General features: G+C 49.2%; 5 protein-coding genes across 5 annotated transcripts; 3 read left to right on the forward strand and 2 right to left on the reverse strand.

Moving 5' to 3' along the window:
* Positions 1-406: 406 nt before the first annotated feature.
* Positions 407-2,370, reverse strand: N7473_009744 (putative MFS alpha-glucoside transporter; the record flags this gene model as incomplete). Its single annotated transcript, XM_057155683.1, has 8 exons — positions 407-556; positions 607-711; positions 790-1,517; positions 1,577-1,617; positions 1,672-1,713; positions 1,777-1,900; positions 1,954-2,277; positions 2,337-2,370. The coding sequence occupies 8 exons, from the start codon at positions 2,368-2,370 to the stop codon at positions 407-409; spliced, it is 1,548 nt and encodes a 515-aa protein (XP_057006813.1).
* Positions 2,371-4,191: 1,821 nt separating this feature from the next.
* N7473_009745 (glycoside hydrolase family 172 protein) lies at positions 4,192-5,556 on the forward strand (the record flags this gene model as incomplete). The annotated part of the gene is made up of 1 exon (XM_057155684.1): positions 4,192-5,556. The coding sequence occupies one exon, from the start codon at positions 4,192-4,194 to the stop codon at positions 5,554-5,556; it is 1,365 nt and encodes a 454-aa protein (XP_057006814.1).
* A 651-nt stretch (positions 5,557-6,207) lies between these two features.
* N7473_009746 (fungal specific transcription factor domain-containing protein) lies at positions 6,208-8,158 on the forward strand (the record flags this gene model as incomplete). Its single annotated transcript, XM_057155685.1, has 5 exons — positions 6,208-6,686; positions 6,746-7,099; positions 7,152-7,226; positions 7,278-7,892; positions 7,930-8,158. 5 exons carry the CDS (start codon positions 6,208-6,210, stop codon positions 8,156-8,158), a joined length of 1,752 nt encoding a protein of 583 aa, XP_057006815.1.
* A 62-nt stretch (positions 8,159-8,220) lies between these two features.
* On the reverse strand, positions 8,221-10,009 carry N7473_009747 (glycoside hydrolase family 32 protein; the record flags this gene model as incomplete). The annotated part of the gene is made up of 2 exons (XM_057155686.1): positions 8,221-9,848; positions 9,895-10,009. 2 exons carry the CDS (start codon positions 10,007-10,009, stop codon positions 8,221-8,223), a joined length of 1,743 nt encoding a protein of 580 aa, XP_057006816.1.
* A 4,456-nt stretch (positions 10,010-14,465) lies between these two features.
* On the forward strand, positions 14,466-16,268 carry N7473_009748 (uncharacterized protein; the record flags this gene model as incomplete). The annotated part of the gene is made up of 1 exon (XM_057155687.1): positions 14,466-16,268. One exon carries the CDS (start codon positions 14,466-14,468, stop codon positions 16,266-16,268), a length of 1,803 nt encoding a protein of 600 aa, XP_057006817.1.
* Between the last annotated feature and the right edge of the window lie 3,882 nt (positions 16,269-20,150).

A 20,150-nucleotide genomic window follows, 5' to 3' on the forward strand; every position in this document is an offset into this window, starting at 1 on the left:
ACTTTTAAGATTGTGTAGAGACTCCTCAAGCGGTACTTTAACATGCAACGCTATTGCAGAGGGCATAACCGGGCAAAGTTATATTAAAGTAGTGTTGAGCCTCGAAGTGGAAATAGGCTAGAGATAGAGAAACTACTACCTATCGCAGGTTAACATTACTTGTAGGCTTATTGGTTTGCTATGGTGATCATCTAGTCCTTAGTTTCGCCCGTATTCGCACTTAACAAAGTATTTGTGGGTTTCTACATATACACGATGGGACTCACAATCGGGAGGTTTCAGGTATTTGACGGGGTTGCGGAGACGGCGACTACGTACGTTGCATTACATTTAACAATCATAATAGGCCTTGAAGATATGGTGCAAAATTGTGAATGGAGTAGCCCGTCCCGGTCTTCTGGTAGCATCAAGCTTCAATTTGCTCCGCATGAACACTACGGGTGTCCAGTTTTACCTCGCCTGTGACGATATGTGCAGTCTCCTTCGCCTTCTGCTTGAAGTGCCGTGGTTTCACCTTGAGAGCAAACAGTTCATCAAGTTTCTCAAATGATATTCCCTGAACAGACCATTAGCATATATGCGCTGCAAGGTAGAGCCTAGACTTACCTTGGTCTCTGGATACAGGAAGAATCCTCCCACAGCAGCAATTAAACCAGTGGCCAGGAAAATGAATCCTACTTTGCCTCCGAGGTTTCCGGCATCAGGGTTAATCTTCATGGTACAATGTTAGCAGGGGCGAAGCCGAGGGGGCATATTGGAGAGTGTATGTAGCAAGGAATTAAGACGTACCATGTAAGGAATAGTGAACTGCATAATAAGGCCCCAAACAGCGTTCGAAATGGTAACCAGGCCTTGAGTCGCACCACGGAGGCGCATGGTGGCAAGCTCCGATGCAAGCACAAATCCTGTAGCCCCAATAGAAAGCTGGTAAATAATAGCCCATACGTATATAAAAGCAACGATGCCCCAACTCGCTTTGGCACGATCGGGGATGCACCCCATGACTCCAATGAGCAGAAGCATAGCGCAAAGGGCAAACTGAGGTCCAACAATCAAAGTGCGGCGACCGATAATCTCCGTGAGTGGAAAAGCAGCCATACTCGCGAGAAGCATGACAACATACAAAGCCACAGACGCATTAAAATAATCATTGACGCCGATGAGCTCAAGAAAGTATGTCGCGTAGCCTATAACGAAAGTCGCACCGATCATTTGTTGGGCGCTCGCTGCGAAGATGGCCGTCATTGTCCGTTTGAGGTTGGTGCCTCGGAAGCACTCGGCCTCGGCCGAGAAGTTGATGCCACATATTCGGCCACGGTGTCTCGCATCGATATCGCCCTGAATATCTCTTGTCACACGGATCTCCGCTTCCATACGATTGATTTCGGCGTCATAAAATGATTCATCCCTGAAGCCGTACACAACCTTAAGAGATTTTCGGCCCTGGGCCGTCTTGCCCTGGCGGATTAGCCAGTAAGGCGATTCTGGGAAGAATAGCCAACCAGATACGAGAATGACTAGGCACATTGGTTAAAGAGGCGCATCTCTTAGAAGTATGGAGAGGCAGAGGGCTCACGCGGAAAAATGTACATGGAGACAACAGGTAGCCACCATTGCCTGCAAAGTGAAGTTAGTATCGGTCGCAAATACAAGTACAGCCTTGTAACTTACCATTTAGTTGTCAGATAGCTGCTGCCTTTCGATACAGCCACACTAAACAAAACAATAACTTTATGAGTCGAGTTCCATCACCATATCCAGGATGGTTGCTCTCACATTGCAAATTGCCCGAAGACGATACTTGTATTGAAGAAGCAGAGAAAGAACCCCCGAAGCTCGGGGCGACAAGTCTCTCCAATCCAGAGGGGAGAGATTGTAAACATCATCCCGATGGCAATGCCTGTTCAGGGATCAGTAACGCGAACTGAGAGTGCGAGTGATCGCAGGATGTACCATTGATGCCACGGCCGGCAAGGTGTACTGTCCAATCACCTGCCAGCTGCTGGAGGAGGATACCTCCCGCGGAGATGAAGGCAGCAACCAGAATCCCAGGCTTCCGCCCAAACTTCTCGAGCAGTGGCGCGAAGATAAACGTTGCGACAATCTCACAAGCCGGAGCGATAGAGCTCCACGCAGAAAGATAATGAGCAGGAATCAAGTAACTGCCGTTCGCCTCCAGAATGCCAAATTTCTTCCGGAACTGGGGCAGGGCCGCTAGCTGACCACCACCGACGAGATCGTAGCCCTGCATTACCACGCCGCTGGATATCCAGAGAGCTGGTTTTAACGAGTCAGCACCGACTGTATGACGGGATATCGGGGGAGAGAGCACGTACACCACAATGCGAAGCGCCATTGTTCTCTCAGCATGCGCCACTTATTGGCGGAGTCGATGACCGAGTAGTCTACCCTGCAGGATGAGCCATTAGCTGGGTGTTCAGCTTGCGCTTATGGGCGGGCTAAAACGCACCGTGGGAACTCACATGGTCGCCAGAGTCTCGCTCGTTGGAGAAAGCCTGATTGAAAGGGAAGTGGTCTTGCAATTAGGATCCTCAAGATTGCCAGGGAGTCCTCAGAAGGCTTTATAGACATCTCACGGCGGCTTCAGCGCTTGGAAAACGTCTCTAGGAGTTTAAGGTTTCGAAAAACGAGTGCCAAGCCATGGGGACACAATATGGGGAAGAATAAGCGTGGATTGAAAAGCTGGGGGAACTGTCTTGAGTTTACACGGACGGGTTCGGTTTGGATCTTTTAGCACCTCCGACTTCGGCGCGGAGCAACCTGATAGCTCCGCGATACGTCACGGCCATTCCCGCTTTCCTTCCTGTATCAATCATTATGCCATAGAATGGATATGCAGCATTTTTCTGCATACCTCAACACAAGACTTTGAGAAACAGCAATACTACAAACTGATCAACACCGAACCCTGAACACTACGAAGCCCAAACTCGGAGACGACGTGTCAAAAGTTGAGCCGTGTCTTTGGGGTGTGGAGAGAGTCGTCACGTGCCGATCGGAGTCTCCGTTGGCCGGTGCAGCGCACGACGCGGGTTTGATAATAGCGACATGACGGTTCCTGTAGATCGCATTTCCTTCTTCGTGTACGACATGCTTCATATGCTAGAGTTGTGCTTTTGTTCTTGTTTCGGTGGCGTGCTTCCATAGTAAAGGGTACTCTCAGTATGAACTGCGGAGGGGGAAATGGACTCCGCTTTTGTCGGTACCCCGCTCTTTGACCCAACTTGACTCGGCGGAGAATCAACGATGCTCCGCGACACCAAAACCCCCTTCCTGTATCTTAGGTTAGTAGACTCTGGTGCATGCTGGCGCTCTTCGCGGCTCGAGATGGTTAACCGCGGTAACAGAAGAGAATCCTCTCCCGGAGGCCGAGCATGCCTATTCCGATCGCGATAAGCCGAAGCTCTCAGCTTTATTGAGGGGTTTTGCCAAGCTGTGCTACAGACTCTCAGCGCCCTCCAGCCCGCAGGCCACCAAAAGTGGTAAATAGGGCTTTCAACGATATTACCTGCAGGCGTTGGTGCTTATCGCCATCCCACGTGGTTGGCCGAGAATCTCCAGTACTGGAGCATTCGCCGATCGGTCGCACCCATTTGAAAGCGAGATTCGAGGTTGGACAGATTACGATTTGACTTCATGGTCTGCGGTCTCACTGCCAAAGATGGGACATTAACGCGAGGGCATACATACAATTTTGACGAGATTGGTTTTTGATTGGATGGCGGTCAATTCTCGGACATATGTAAGGCTTATGCGTCTTGGTCAATTGAACTTCCAACGGCCAATCAGCGTGAATCAGACCCTGCAATCGAATGTGTGGTGCCAAAAGGACTTTGGGGACTGCGAGCAATATATTTTCTATAGATCCATTACATTCCATGTGGACATTCGGGATGGATTACATGTTTTGCTTGAAAGTTCCATTGCGATCAGAAGTTTGATCGCACCCAAGCCCAACAGGAGCCCTACTCCGCGGAGGCAGGCGTAGAGACAGACGCTGTTTGTCGCGGAGGTATTAGTTTATTCCGCGTGTCAGGGTCAATAATCGAGCCAAGGAAGAACCTGATGGCTTGGCAGTATAGCTTGAGGTTATAAAAGAACGCAAGGACGGCGTCCTAGATCCTGGTTGCGTCAAATCCATCCTTCGACAAAACCGTCATCTCTCGCAAAATGCCTATCGGAAGTGATCTTCTAGCCAGCCTGGCCAAGAGAAAAGTCGCCCGCAGTGCTCGGGTAGCTAGTTGGGACCATACGGGCCTCAACGAAGACGCCTTTGTCGTGCTACCCGGAGAGTCCATTGTGCTCGCCGATCTCGAAGGACCCGGTGCTATAACGCACCTGTGGTTTGTGCAGACCTGCCGCAAGATCCTAGGCCCAGGATTGATTCCCTACTCCAAGTCTGGGGTCGCGATGATGGAGATCCACAACGCCCTCGGCCTCAACTATGAAGTCAGCGACCCGGACTACTACCGCAAGGTGCTTATCAAGATGTACTGGGATAATTCCGAGACTCCGAACGTTATAGCGCCCATCGGGGACTTTTTCTGTCTCGGTCATTCCATGGCTGCCAACTTTCAGTCTCTCCCATTTACGGTGTCAGTCAAGCCATCCGAGGAGAAGAAGTTTGGCGGCGCGGCGGCGTTCAACTGCTACCTCACTATGCCGTTCAATAAACGCGCACGCGTTGAGATCGAGAACCAGAACGACGAGGCGTATTTCCAGTACTTCTATATCGACTATGAACTGTACCCGGAGCCTTTGCCGGCGGATACGCTTTACTTCCACGCTCACTGGCGCCGCATGAACCCCACGAATGGCTGGGCACCGTCCCGCATCCAGACCAATAGCCTCGAGACGCAAGTGCCGAACCTAGACGGAAAGGACAACTACGTTATTTTAGAAACTGAAGGCAGCGGGCAGTACATTGGCTGTAACCACTCTGTCGCACACTTCCAGGGAACCTGGTGGGGTGAAGGCGACGATATGATCTTCATCGACGACGACACCTGGCCGCCGAGCATGCATGGCACTGGTGGGGAGGATTATTTCACGCAGGGATGGGGCATGCAGAAGAATGCGTACCCTTTTTGCGGCACTATCATCCATGAAGAAGACGTGCCCAACTACCAGGTCAGTTACCGCTGGCACCTGACGGACCCCGTGCGTTTCAACAAAAGGATTAGAGTGACTCTGGAATCTGGGCATGCGAACCATCTGCGGGATGACTGGAGTACTACAGCGTACTGGTACCAGACCCTTCCCGGTCCAAAGCTCGATATCCTGCCCGTGGAGAAGCGCATTCCGCGCAAACCTCAGTTCCCGTCCGCGGATGATGTACCTGAGCCAGATGTGAGCAGCATGAGTGCCGAGAAGCAGGCTATGGTAAATCAGCGCGATAAGCGAATGGAGGCATTTGTCCAGGACAGGAATGAATGGTTGGCACGGAGGGCGCGCGATTCTCAAGCGCGTGCACGCACTAATGTTGAAATTTGCAAGGACATCCGGCAACGCTTCTTGGGGGGCTTGGGCATGTAGCGAGAAAATGCAGTCAATACCGATATCGCACTCGAATCTCATAAACCTTATTGACTCTTGACTAGACGAGTCGAATGTTCTGAAGTTTCTTTAACAGAATTGGGGAAGGTGGATGTGGTCGAGTTATCTTGCTAAATAGTGAAGTGCAGAATCGTATACCTTGAACAACGTGCAATTAGTCGCGATTAAGCGCGTGCGTGTAAAATAGTGTCTCTATACATTTAATCTTTCCTGACGGAGAGCAGTGTTGCTGGTAGATTCGTCTTGGTGAAAGCTACCTATCGATAGGTGGACAACGCAGTGTCCTTGGAAGTGGTTGGCTCTGGGTGGCCAATATACGCAGCAGGAGGTACAGCTCAGTGCGAAATATTCGACGGAGATGGTGGATTTTTAACCGATTACCAAAGCCAGATTATGCCTGAGAAACCCATCCACCCAAACTTAAGGAATAGAATTTGCTCCGCGGGGAATCGCCGTTCTCTACCGGTGTCAAATGCTGGGTAAAGTGCGGGGTACCGAACCCACAACAAGCGGAAGCCACGTCCTCCTCCGCGATTTATACCGGGCGACTCCGTCAACGCTTCCACACCGTACCCTTGACTATGGAAGAACGCCGCTCAAGCAAGAGAAAACGCACCACCCTAGCATGCGATGCATGTCGCACACGGAGAACCAAATGTGATTCGCAGAAGCCGTCATGTCACTATTGCCAAACTCGCGGCGTGCGCTGCATCTACCAAGAGCCGCCAGTGGAGCCCCCCGATCGGTAGGCGACCACTCTCTCCGCACCGCGAAGACTGGGCTAACATTCGGGATAGTGTCGAGGAAGCACTGAGTGCCATGAATAAACGTCTCGATGTACTTGTCAGCTTGATGCTTCCCACACAGCCCATTTCCCCCAGCGTTCATATGGGAGGATCCCGGTCGGAATATGAGGTCTTGGCAAGCCAAGAGGACTCGCCATTTGACTTGCCTTCCAAGCTGCTTAGTAATTCATCACTCATGGATGTACTAGGATTAGACGCCGATTTCGCGCAGGTTCTGCTCCGGGGGGAACGGACTATCTCGTCTGAGGCCAACGCGAGCGCAGGTACACGGATGCTTGTTGTTCGTCATCGGCATATAGTGAGGTAGGTGAAGCCCAATGCGAACAAGGTAGTTAACTATCTGCAACTAATTACCTCATTAGCGCCTTGGCTGCATTCTCCGCACACGTCCACATCTGGTATCCCATTCTCCCGTTAGGATTTTCACAAGAGTACTTTCGGGTACTCTCTGGATCCTTGCCTCCCTCTTCGGAAACTTGCCTTTCCCTTCTTGTGGTCGCCATCGGTCTTGTTGTCGAGGGAGACGAAGCAGTCCCAGATATCCCATATTTTCAAACCGCTCTCACCTTGCTGCCAATCATCATCTCCGAGTGCAGTGTTCGCAGTGTTCAGTGCTTAGTGTTAATCAGTTTGTATTATTGCTGTCTTTTGAAGCCCTGCCAGGCACACGACTATTGCTTGATTGCGTCTTCCAAGATCCAGAACATCATCAAAAGGTGATATACCCATCCTGGCCATGGTGAAGCAATGCTGACGTATTTAACCCAGTGGGCTGGAAGGTGATAATCCAGATACTGTTGACCAAACTCGGCGTGCATATTGGGGTGCATTACTACTCGAGAAGTATGCAGTCCGACCCTGCTAATTATGATTCGTCGCTGACTTCAGTTGAAGTGAAATTGCTGGCCAATTGGATGTCCCCAAGAGTGGCATATGGTATCTGGATGAACATGTCCCACTGCCACTATGCCAGCAGACATGGGAATTTCAACCACGGAACATGTCCCTAGCTGATACTGCACCTGCTCCCTCGGGTATTGCACTGTCTGCTCTCTCAAACAGGGAAAATATGGAAAATACGCGATCCTACTTCCTGGCAGAGATTGCCATGAGGCGTATGCTACATCGATGCAACACAGCTGTTCAGGCGACATCCGCGGGGGAGTACGTTTATGCACCGAGTATCGCACTAGAGCTGGAACACCAACTGGAAGAGTGGTATCTTTGCCTACCGGAAATGATCCGTTTTGAAAAGGGCGACCTGTCTCAGCCCTTAGAAATGGTCAAAATCCCGCCCTGTCCTCTGTCGAACTTTCTGCGGGTCCAGTACTACTGCTGCAAGCTTTCCATATACTGGCCGGCCGTTTATCAGGCGATGCAGGATGGAGCCGTTTCCGACCGTCTTCTGGATCATTGCCGGACATTCTTCGATTCCTACATGATGTTGACACCGAGTATTGTTGCGGCGTTTGATAACTGTCGGGTGAACAGGTGGACATTATTCGTCAGGTTGGTTTGGAATCTCTCTATGATTTGGGGGACTTAGTTTACTAACATTGCTTGATAGTATTTTTATCACTTCCGTGGCCGCCATGACTGCAGGGAATACCCCATGTTTGAGTGAGCTCTGTTCACCCCAGTTCCATCAATGTATCCAAGCATCAGGTCGCGTCGACAAGACGGTATTGCAGCAGAGCCCATCTTTGATGATGTTGCAGGAAGTACTGGAAGAGCGACTTTCAGAGGCTAGTTTGTACGGAAAACGCAACAATTAATGGCAATACGTTTTGATAAGTTAATAAAAGTTGAACCCTCTTGACATGTGCTCATCCGCGTCTTATTTCCGAGTACTCGATAAGCCATTCCAAACAGTGACGTCTTCGATAAAAGCGCTCCCTGGGCCCCCATCAGCAAATGCCGATAGGGCGGCAGGGCCAATACCATCCGGAGAATAGACCATCGTTGCAAGAGCAAAGCGATCATTTGCAAAGATCTCCAAGACGTCCGCATCTGCGATAATGCGAATACACAAGTCCTCTAATTTGTCTTTGGATTCGGCTTCTTGATCGTTGGCCTTATAGAAGAGCGTAAAGGGCCCTTGCTCCGGGCAATTGCGTATGTTGTGGTTGAATGCTGGTCTCCCCTTGTTGACGCTGATCGTTTCTTCCTGTGGCGAAAAGATGATGGCAGTGCATACGGACGGGTCGCCATTGTGGCTGATAGAGAAACCTACCTCAAGGCAGCGACTTGGGTCAATGGTAATAGTTGCCTCGAGCTCCCAGGTCGTGAACAATTCGGAGCACAGTGCCTGTTTTGCTTGGCCTGCCGAAGATGGGAGTGAAATATGACGGCGTTCACAAACATCATTGCAGGACCCGCGGAGTTGAGTAATCTCTTCCACTGGCCGAATGCCGAGAGTGTATAATGTGACTGAACCGTCTCCATCTGGAACTTTCTCAACAGACGCTATTTCCGAGAGAGGACTATGAAGTGCTCGAGTAACACTTGGTATGGGAAGGAGATAGAGTTCGCGGGCAATAGCTAACGCACCGTTCCACCCTTTGCTTTTGGCGTAATCGGCTGTAATATCCTCCTCGGGTATCCATGCGTGCATTATATGTCTCCTGGATAACGCATCGAAAAACGAATTTGCCGCATATAACGACCCACAGTCCAAATAGCCGCCATGAGTGAAGTTAACACGAGCGGAGTCTCTCCCAGCCCGCAAATCACCAAACATCCACAATAGAGAACGAACAGTCCTTGGAGGAACGTGTAGGTGGTTTTTAAAATTCCGAATGTGTTCCCGTTCCACGTCTCCTTCCGCACCAAGGATGAGGCACACGCGGCTAGCGCTATGGGATCTAAGCGTCAGGAAATTTGCGCATTCCCAGTTGACGCCGAAGTTCCCAGACCACTTCTGCGAGGGTTGAAATCGCGCAGACATATCGACCAAGGGACACAAATAGTGCCATTTGGATAAATTCTCATGCAGCACGGAATATAGGAAGGCCGTCGGTCCGTAGCCATCGATTCCGCCCGAGACAAGACCATACAGGGACTTCTGTCCACGGAGTTGGTCCAAAGCCGGCCATTCCGATAGGAAGGGATCACGGAAGCCAGTTACTCGAATCCCCTTGGGTTCGCCTATCAAGATTGGGTTTTCGGAGCATTTCGTCCAAGTCTCTCCGTTATCGTTAGATTCAGCGATTGCTAGTCCAGCGGCGTTGCGGGGATATGGCGGTGTGCTCCAGTGAAAAGGCAAACGGCAGACAGACGAGTAAATAACCTTTAGCGAATCTTGGGAATTTGTGGGTTGCACCATGCAACCAGTAAAAACTCCATCACGGTCGTAGGGCTGGTCGGGTACTAAAGCGGGAGTAGTTGAGGGTGTCCACGAAACGAGATCTTTGCTGGTAAGATGACCCCACGACATAGAGCCCCATACAGTGCTATGTGGATTGCCTGGACTATGTCAGTGGAATCCTCTCGCGGCGCCGGAGATACGTACATTGATAGAAGACATGGTATAAGCCGGTGGCCGGATCATAACCGGGCGCACAAGGATCGTTGATCCAGAAGCCAGCCGTGAAATGCAGAGAGGGCTTGGTGTGATCAGAGGCCATTCTTGCTGCATTTCAGATCAAACTTATTGTCCAACTTACAATATATATGCGGCTCTTGTTGCCATGGCCCGTCAAACCCGAGCACGGCATGTACTGAGTATCGCGGAGTCCCGGACTCCTCCCGCTAGGCGCCGATCTCGGTAGTTACGTGTCGCGGAGTGACGCTGGAACTCCGCGAGACCCTAACATCCATAAAACTATCTCACAGTATTTGCGTGCCCTGTGATCTATACCGCAATTGCAAGACTTTGGCAAAATATGGTAGCGGGCAGCTAAGACCAAAAGGGCCAAACAACCTAGGCTTAATGATCCAGTATTGTGCCGGGCGCGTATACAGATGTGAATGTTCCTAGCGGTGCCGATAGCCGTTTGAAATCTTATTAGAAAAAGGTACCTTCATAGCAAGTGTTTTTCCTTCAGCAGCCTCCTGGCTGAGGTTCACCGATAACCGAGGATATCTCTAAGCACAGGAAGTAAGTAAGTAAATTGGAGGGGGAGCAAGACTTGTCAGCACATCGAACTCTGGATGTCTGTACCAGAAGGAAAACAGCAGATAATAGATAGCCACCAACTAGCTTTACAAGAACCTTTGGGCCGCTTGCAAAAGAAGGTGGCTTAGACTTTACATACAAGCCTAGTAATACAAAAGACCAGTCTCTGCAAGCCAGACAGACAAAGGGGAACGAACTGGGTGTAAGTCATAGAAGTAAGACCAGACGACGCAGGAAGGAAACGGAGAAATCTCCATAACTTAAATAATCAGACTTGGCTGAATATTATAATGGGGGTACCTGGAAGTGAATCAGAGGATATGTTTGACCTAGCGTGGCCCCTCCTTAGCTGGTCACAATGGGCCTCGAACCACTGCCTTGGGTTAGAATCATGCGGCGCTCAGGAATTGAATCTCTTGAGTGCTCTTATCACCGAGAACTCTGCTGCATTCCTATGATACTGGATTGAAAGGGATTACAACCACGACTTCGATATATTGAAGAACCAAACTCTGGTCCTCTTTAAACCGGTATCAGTTTCTTGCAAGCATGGTCCCAATACCTGATTGGATTTTGCATTATATCTACAATTTCCCTCCTTCTACAGACGGACAAAGAAAACAGCCCATGCGGGTCTAGTGGTTGGAATATCCAGGTCTGGCACGGAGTCACTTCATCAAGCTCTGCATATACTGGGCCTGGATCATACGCACCATGGCTTCGATACAATCATTCCCCTATCTTCCCTAGAGGCGTTATACAGACGTCTGCAGAAGAAGTATACCACTGAAGCAGAGGCAAAGGTAATACTCAATACCCATCGTGATCTTGATGGATGGTATAATAGTATGAAGCAAGCCATGGGATATTTCGACGATAACCCCATTGAGTGTGACTGGGCGAAAAGCTGGTTCAGTGCGGACTTATTCTGGATACGCCAATTCATGTGCCGCACAATGATGCCGCGCTTTTTTCAGGGGAAATTCCATTCCAATGGTAGGTGGGTCAATAAAGAGCATACTGAAATGATACATGGACGGGTCACTTGTCGCTGCGGTCGACCCGTTATGGCCAATCTACACTCTTCTTGCTTCTTTTGACTGCGTGAGGTCGCCAATAAAAAATTATAGGCGATTGCTACTCGAGTGTCGCCTAACTGTGAGTGGGTAGGTTGAGTGCGCAATGACAGGTTGGCTAGCCGGGTTATAAGTTAACGGGCGATCATCACCATCTGTTGTGCAACCACTGCCAAAGTTGCCGTGTCAAAGCTTGAATTTCGGTGAAGCTGTCCAAACAATACCGCTCCCCAGGGCCGTGAGTGACGATGTTGTAAGGCCATAGGATATGGTCACACCGCCGGGCTCTGGCCCGTCACAGTACCCTATTAAAACCTAGCCTAATTTTGGATCCCTACAACTACCCTTTCACCTTGAGCTACGACCTTGAAAATTTACTAAAATACATGTGACCCGCTGTTCTACAATATGACGTTATTATGGCCAAGTGGCATATCATGTGAAATTTCTCTTCTCTCCAGTAGTAATTATACTAGAATACAAAAAGCTAACCTCAAATTATGTGGTGGTGCTGCAACGTCAGGTCGGCTTCTCCCCCATGGTCTCCATTATTAGGACCTCCCAACATCAGAGACTTGAATCCCAAGTCGCTCCGCAGAGCCCTTAATTATGTCAATTGTGCTCGTCACTTTTTTGTCAGGAAAAATAATTCTTGTGAGTAGCCGCTCTGATGCTTCTCGGTAAACGTCGAGGCCTTACCCTCAGTATTATCTATATAGCTTCCACCGATTATTGCCTCGGAGCTGGCCCTAAGTGGTGTTGAGCCAGAGTATGGACGTAGTTTCTGCAATCAGGTCAATAGGTAGACTCTTTCATGGCGTCGTTGAGCATTATACCGAGGTTCGACAAAGTTCATCATTGAGCCGATCTCTATTGCGCGAGACAAGACCCACGATCTTTTCAAAACTCTCGGCTCTTTTGCGAGTCCAAAGATGCGGGATGTCAATCTGTTTTTCGCCCAGTTTTCCGAAACCATTCTTCTCGAGCCATACAGAACACTCGCTGTGGAGTGCAAGAAGTCGCTGTGCTTGACTAAAGCACGGGTCGTTTCGCAGCCCTTGATCAATCAATTTTCGCTCACCTTGACTGAGGTAAGTTTTATATGTTTGTAGCCAAAACGAGAGATCAGTTTTGCCAATTCGATGATTCCCTATCCCATTGTAGGCAGAAGTAATAGCAGTGAGAATAAGCTGCAATGCCGAAACAACATCAACTGCCATTATGTTGTACCGGATAGCAACAGAATCCAAGAAAGTATTCTAATTGAATAGGAGGAACGCTGTATATCTTCGTCGAATACGACTAAGGGTTTATAAAGCATAGAAGATCATGTCAAAGTCTCTGGAAAAAGAGACATTTTCTAAGACCTGAAGCTAGATAAGCAAGGTAGTTTATAGGGTGACAAGAAGTGCGATAATTTCCATGGTAATTCAATTTTTATGTTCCCTTGCTTACGGTTAATGACTGCCGTAAGCGTCGACGGAAATGGCTCCTGACGTGGGCACCAGATGCGCTCGGAATGAAGAGGGAGAAGAGAAAGAACGCCACCAATACGGTCGGTAGCTTCATAAGCTTTTTAGACTAGCCATACCAAGCCCCACCTAACAACTGACATTTAAGCTTATCCCTTGCTTTTCCAGGTCTAGACCCTTGACCGATAAATACAATTGATAGTGGGCCGGAACACCTTAAGTAGCTAAAATGATCAGCGTACGAGACCTTCTAGACCGTTCTAGACAACCTCTGTCTAGAGCTTCCACTTTGGTGCCAATGATGATGTCAAAATCGGCTTGACTAATATACGCTTGACACCTGTTTCCAGACCCCACTGGCAAGGGCTCTGGGGTGAATAAATTATTGAACTGGCTATGTGAAATTGAAGGGTGCAGTAAATTACAATTTGTTAGGTATGTAATATCACAGCGTGTACAAAAATGCCGTGAGTTTATTCAAAGCTGATTCGATAAGTGTATGTTAACGGTAAACCTTAACAGCGTGCGAGTCCACGGGCAGTGGTCGAGTTGGCCTTTGGGGCGTTATCGGCTCCAGCGATACAGAGATTATTTCGTCACCAATCGCACCTTAATTTCTAAGACGTCTATACTTTAGATAAGTTCAGAACATTCTTAAATTCTAGGATCGAACGCAGAGTGAGGGGAGTACCACGATGCATACGTAGCTCGAGATTTATTTCTGCCGCTCGCGATATTTCTCTAGGACGAGATAAGCCGTATAAGGCAGGGAGTTAGGATAGTCGGCATGTGGTATAGTAATTAGGGCCGGATAGCTTTCGCTCATCTAGATCTGTCCTCGGACTTACCTACAGTGTTTTCCTGAAGACTCGAATTTGACTTTGGATGGGGCAGCCCGACCCGACTAACGGTTCCAGCCACGCACGCGAGGGGCCGGGAGCACGCACGGCGGACGAGTCAGGATAGCGAACGAATGCAATGAAGGCTCATAGCTTTGGCTACTAGGGTATAGGCGGATGCCTCGGATGATCGACGGCACCTGGCAAGGTTAAATGCCCTGCGGACTCGCATATTGCCCAGTTTATCTTTAGTATGTATTTACCAATTAAGGTTTGAATGGAAAGTTAATTTGAAGATCATCTGAAATTCCTTTCCATGAGGGTCTTGTATCCGTGGATTGTACTCATAGTATGCTCTGTGGCTGGGGGCTTTCCGCAGGAGCTCACACTTGAATGACGCAGGTCATTCTCCCTATTTTCCCCGTCCACCTATATCCAAGTTAATACAAGAACTCGTTCTTTACCTTTGGAAGGATTTTTTTTCCCTTCTTTTCTTTTTCATTGATGTTGACTAGTTTGATAGTCCTCTAGGGTTCCTTGACACTGTCTACCGTTCCTCCCACACATAATACCCTGAAATGACGTTTGATCTCCTTGAGCGCCGCAAAGAGAAATTTATCCTCTGGATACCCGATACACCAGCTTCAAACCCCCCTTCACTGGTACTTGGCATTTTCAATGGCGGCCCACCGGCTACTATCCATGAAATTTGGAACGGTCAGCTAAGCGTGTCAGACCAACCAGATCTCTGGGAACTCGATCCAAGTGACATACAGCCGCCATTGAAAAATGATACCGTCTATCACTACTGGTTCGAGATCTATACATCATCAGAGCATCTGGGCGCTTTTCAAGTCACCGATCCAATTGCATACACGGTCGACTACAGAGCCACGGAAACGCGGGATGAGCACGTCCAGCCAGCTTCCGTGATCAAGTTCCGTGACGGCAAGCTATGGCCCTGCGACATTGATGGAAATGAGCCAAGCCATGTGGCACCTCCAGCACAAGATGCTATACCGGACAACAATCACCTGGTGATCTACGAGCTCCCGACTTCGTGGGCGAATAAGAATCCGGCTGGGGATGTGCAGGTTGATGTTGGCACCTTCACAGATGTTCTCGCTCTATTCGACTTGACGACTGCTGGTGATCGGTTCCGGGATACTCCGTCTGTTGCTAATGAAGCTATTGTGGCTGATCTGGGCGTTAACGCGCTGGAGCTGCTCCCTGTTGCGGACTCGAAACGAACAGGTGAATGGGGATATGCTACAGCTCACTACTACGCTCCTGACTCGGATCTGGGAACTTCATCGGAGTTAGCAAAGTTGGTGAACAGCATTCACATGAAGGGCATCCGATTCTTCACAGATGTTGTGATGGCTTTTGGGCATGATCCCTATATCTATATAGCTTTCAAGCAGTTTCACCTTCAGCCGGAAGATGAGATAGACAACCAGGACAGCTACCAATCTCACTCCACTGAACTGCGCGAGGGGTGGGGTGGACGACTATGGCGCTACATCCAAGACACCAATACTTATGATCCAGAGTCGGGCAGACCCGGAAATGTCCATCCTTCCTGGTCCTTCCATCTTGGACATCTCCACCGATGGATGTCGGACTTCGGTATAGGCGGTTTCAGGCTTGACAGCGTAAACAACATTGCTAATTTTGATTTCATAAGATCATATACGGAGAAAGCATGGTCTCTCTACAGGTCAAGATACAGGACGCCTTCCCCCTCCAAGTTCCTCGTCATTGGCGAAGAACTCAGCGTTCCCGTCGACATGGTCACCAGTGGCACTATCGATGCACTCTGGAACGAGCCGTTCCAAGGACGCCTCCGCGCCGCCATCCTAGGAGAATCTACAGATGGTGACGACTTTGAATGGACGGTCCGTAAAATGATCAACTGCACGCTCGACCAGTCTCACCCTTTCACGGACGGCGCACAAGCAATAAACTACATCACCTCTCACGACACTGAAGGATCCAGGAAAGAGCGCCTTTTCAACTTCCTTTCCGCCAACCATGTCGATGACATTGAGCGACGAAGTAAACTCGCATTTACGTGCCTCTTGACGGCCGTCGGTATTCCGATGATTTTCGCGGGCGAGGAATTCTGTGATCAAATGGATCGTTCAGTAAGGCAGAAACAAGTTGACCCTGTGAATTATGAGCGAAAGGCAGAGGACTGGAGAGCAAGAGTCTTCAATTACGTTGCAACACTTGTGAGGTTGAGAAAGGAATCCTCAGCTCTAGGGGTTAATGATACGGAGTTCATTCATGTGGATGAGAACTGTGAGGGCAAGATCATCGCGTGGAAGAAGGGGAGCACAAGGCCAGGCGCCTGTGGTTGTGGTGGCCAATTTTACTGATCAGGATACCCCTGGTAATGAGTATTTTGTAGAGAATTGGCCCGAGCGGGAGAGGCAGGGCTGGAGGGAGGTTACTCAGGGGAGGGACGTGCCGAGAGACTGGGTAGGGCGGGAACCGTTGCTGCATTGGGAAGCTAAGGTTTATACCTATTAGGAAGGGAATCCAGGTCGTCATGTCTTGGTGTAAAAGATAAGAGATGGTCGATTTGGAGGCCCATTCTTGGTCCTGCATGAGGCTTTCAGCCGGCGAGAGTGTTAGCTGTGACGGCATCAGCCGTCCTGTTTTCTACTCAAGCGGCCGAGATACTGCCTCTTGGCGGCACCCAGAACATGTGTTGGAACCATTGCTGACGTGTGGAAGAAGAGAGCGGACAAGGGGTTGGATTAGTGATTGTTGGCACGAGCACACTATTCTCCACAAGCAACCGCACTTTTCTTGGTGTTTGAATAAATCTTGTATCACAGGGGTTGATACCAATAGATGATTATCACAAGCGCGCTGCTAATACCCTATACAATATTCTACGCCTCACATTGCCTAGCTGCCTTGCTCCTTGTCCTGATTCATGCGCTCCTAGAACTCGTGCCTCAAAGAGCAGTCCTCCAGACCATCAACTAATCAGGCCCTTCCTCCCGTTCCCCAGATTTCAGATCTTCTGCACCTGCTGACGTCTGCAGGAGTCACTACATCCTCGCCGGCTATTGTTTCAAGCTGATTAGTGGAAAGACCATTCACCCAGGCAGGGGGAGCAACTACTTGGATCGCCCAGGTGACCAACGAGTGATCTGTGGCTTGCATGCAAACATTATCGACGAACTACGAGTGGGTGATCTGAATGGTCTAATGTAACCCTGGTAACCGAATCACCGCGTCCAGCGGTTCTAGCAGGTTGTGGTCGGCGGTGTGGATAGTCCGTAAATTTTTGGTGTTTTGAGAAGAGCTCTATTCCGGGTCGCGCGAAGTACAGGGATAGAACGTACCCGGAATAGCTTAGTCTCCTTTCTGTTGCGACGTCTTTGTTTCTACCAGTCAATTTTCATAACTTAAGAATCGACTCTCGGCCGCCCTTTGATATACATGTAAGCAAAAACATCACACAGTGTTCGTCCCTCCTCCGCTCTTTTAATCTCTACAATCTGTAATCAGCCTCACAAGCTTAGACTGGTTCCCCTTGGTAGAATAGCCTCATTTATCGCATACCGGGCCGTAGTGTCTATTAGGTTGTTGCGATAGCGTGGGTGGGTTAACCCGGTTAACCATACAAAGATGGGGTAATACAAAGTCACCGATCACCGAGGGAGCAGGTTCTAAGTGATTACCACCAGTAGTTATATCACATTCTCAGCTTGACAAACTATATCCAAGCAGAACAGAAACGCCTGCTAGGTCTTCTTAAACTTGTCAATCAAGATACGGGACACTTTCACCTCGGCCTCCTCCGCTGATGCACACGATAGGCTGCCCTAAGCACTAGCTCCCGCTAGGGATCTACAGTCGTACCCCATCAAAAACTATCGACCAACTTCAACTGCGCCGAGATTGTACTGTCTTACTCGTGATCGCTTTGAAAATCCGGAGCATCAGAGATGATTTCAAAATGGCTAACTGGTGAAATATTTTGGAATATAGTGTCACCAAAAAACTGATTGGGATTTGCGGTAACCCCAACAACCCTAAGCCATACAAAATGATTGGGATACGCCGAATCCCAATCACCCCCATAGGATAGGCACGTCGTCTAGAGCTAGATTAAGCAATAATAGAAGCTCGTTGCAACTATCCCGGATTTGCAAGCAGGGAAGCTACCCTACGCTTGTTAGGACCTCCTCTCCTTTAAGTCTCTTGAAGGCACGATTGTAACGGGCCAGGGCCCGGCGGTAAACCATGGGTCATGGCCTTGCAAGCTCTTAGGAACGGGCGGATAGAAGACCAGAACGATCAGGCCGAAGGTTAGGCAGAAGGTCAGGCAGAAGAGCGTGGTGGGGTAGAGACACCCGCTTGTGAAGGGCTGAAGCAAGACTTAAATTCAATCTAGCTAGGCAAACATACTGTTTTCAACAAACTTAAGAAAGAAAGAGAAGAAGAATTGAAAAGAAAGTGTCACGGGCCAGTGCCCGATATAGGTCACGTGTATCACGAGACCTTGGCATGTTGACGTGGAGAACGCGCGGGATAAACTTCCCTTTCTTAAGCTTTTTGTAAACAGCATGTTGGCCTAGTTAGATTGAACCAAGTCTTGCTTCAGCCCTTCACAGAAAGAGAATCAGTCCCGTCTCTTATGCGTATCCGTTCCGTTTCTGGTGGAACCCTTTGTTACGGACCTCAAAGAGGCGCGGGGACCGCAGCTACTTGAGGGGCAACCGTGGACCAATCATCCTACGGACGCTAGGGATTAGCGTTATCACGTGCGTTTCGGTATACTTGGGCATGCCCAGAGGGGCTCCAAGGCAGATACTCGAGGCGGGAGCCAGAAACAGCCTGCGGCTAACCATCACAACTAATACCCACCTACTCGACGGGACGGTTAGCGCGACGCAGGAACTGGCCGCTGACATACGTGACTTGGAGGTATACAGTTGGGTATACCACATAGACTATACGAACAACCAGTCCGATATACCAACCACTATTCCCAACTGTAGACCACAACCACGAAGGGCTGGATATATAATGACACTCATTTCATATTATGTATTTAGTTCTTCGCGATCAATCTCACATTGTTACTTAGTTACTACCTTTAGTACTTTGCACTTCACAATTCACCTTCAAGACAACCTAACCTATAAGTAGGGGATTCACTTAGTAGCAACACTAAGTGATTAACTTACTTAGCGCGCACTTCTAGCACGTTCTGTAAGATACTCAACAGGACCCGAACCCGACGTAAGGCTTACATAGTATCAGTATAGTTACGAGATACTCTTGGAATCCGCAGTTAGAATTAGGTAAGTATTGTCACGGGCCAGTGCCCGATGTTGGTCACGTGTATCACGGGACCTTGGTATGTTGACGTGGGGAACGCGCGGGATTAACTTCCCCTCCTTAAGCTTTTTGTAAACAGCATGTTGGCCTAGTTAGATTGAATCTAAGTCTTACTTCAGCCCTTCATATACAAAAAGCTTCCTTCTACACCCAGAAGTATCATTGGTCATTGGAAAAGCCCTAGGAAAGCGACCTAGGCACTTATTGGAAACACCCCTGAATCCCTAGCGATTCAGCGACGAACACACATCGGAACGGAATCCTCGCGTATAGATCTCTTAGCGCTCGAGACGTATTAGAAAGCTCTAGAAGATCCTAATTCCTAGGTATATTAGAACATTGGACGAAAAGCGACCGAAGTATTACCGGCACGCTACGTAACCCCTAGTAGTAATGCAGCAACAGGAATCGATAAGCCCTCCCGGGTGGGCGCGAACGCTACTACAGCAGATAGCACAGACCTAGGCTATGCAGAACGAAGAAAGGGAGCGGCGTCACTAGCAAGATGCTGCTTAAGAGGAGCGGATGCGTTGCCTCGAGGCAATGCTGGAGTAGCAGGCCTTACTAGCCGTAACGACGACCACAACGAACGAAGAGCAGGCGACACTAGCGCGATCGGCCGCCGAATCAGTGCCGATCCCCCCCCGAACAGAGACGATTCACCGACCGAAGCTACGCCTACTAGACCTAAAACTATTCGGTGGAAGCACGAGCGACTAGCTAACCTGGCGAATTTCGATTGAGAATAAGCTTAGCGTAGACGGTGAAGCTATTGGTTCTCCCTAGGATCAATTTATCTACGTATTCTCTAGACTAGAGAAGCTAGTATGGAAGAACACTGGAACCTTTGTGAAACTCCGCTGAAACACTAGCGAACCGTAGGCCTTGCTCGATTT

This window comes from Penicillium subrubescens (assembly GCF_028828155.1).
Source record: "Penicillium subrubescens strain IBT 31985 chromosome Unknown utg000006l_segment0_segment0, whole genome shotgun sequence".
NCBI classification, from domain to species: domain Eukaryota; kingdom Fungi; phylum Ascomycota; class Eurotiomycetes; order Eurotiales; family Aspergillaceae; genus Penicillium; species Penicillium subrubescens.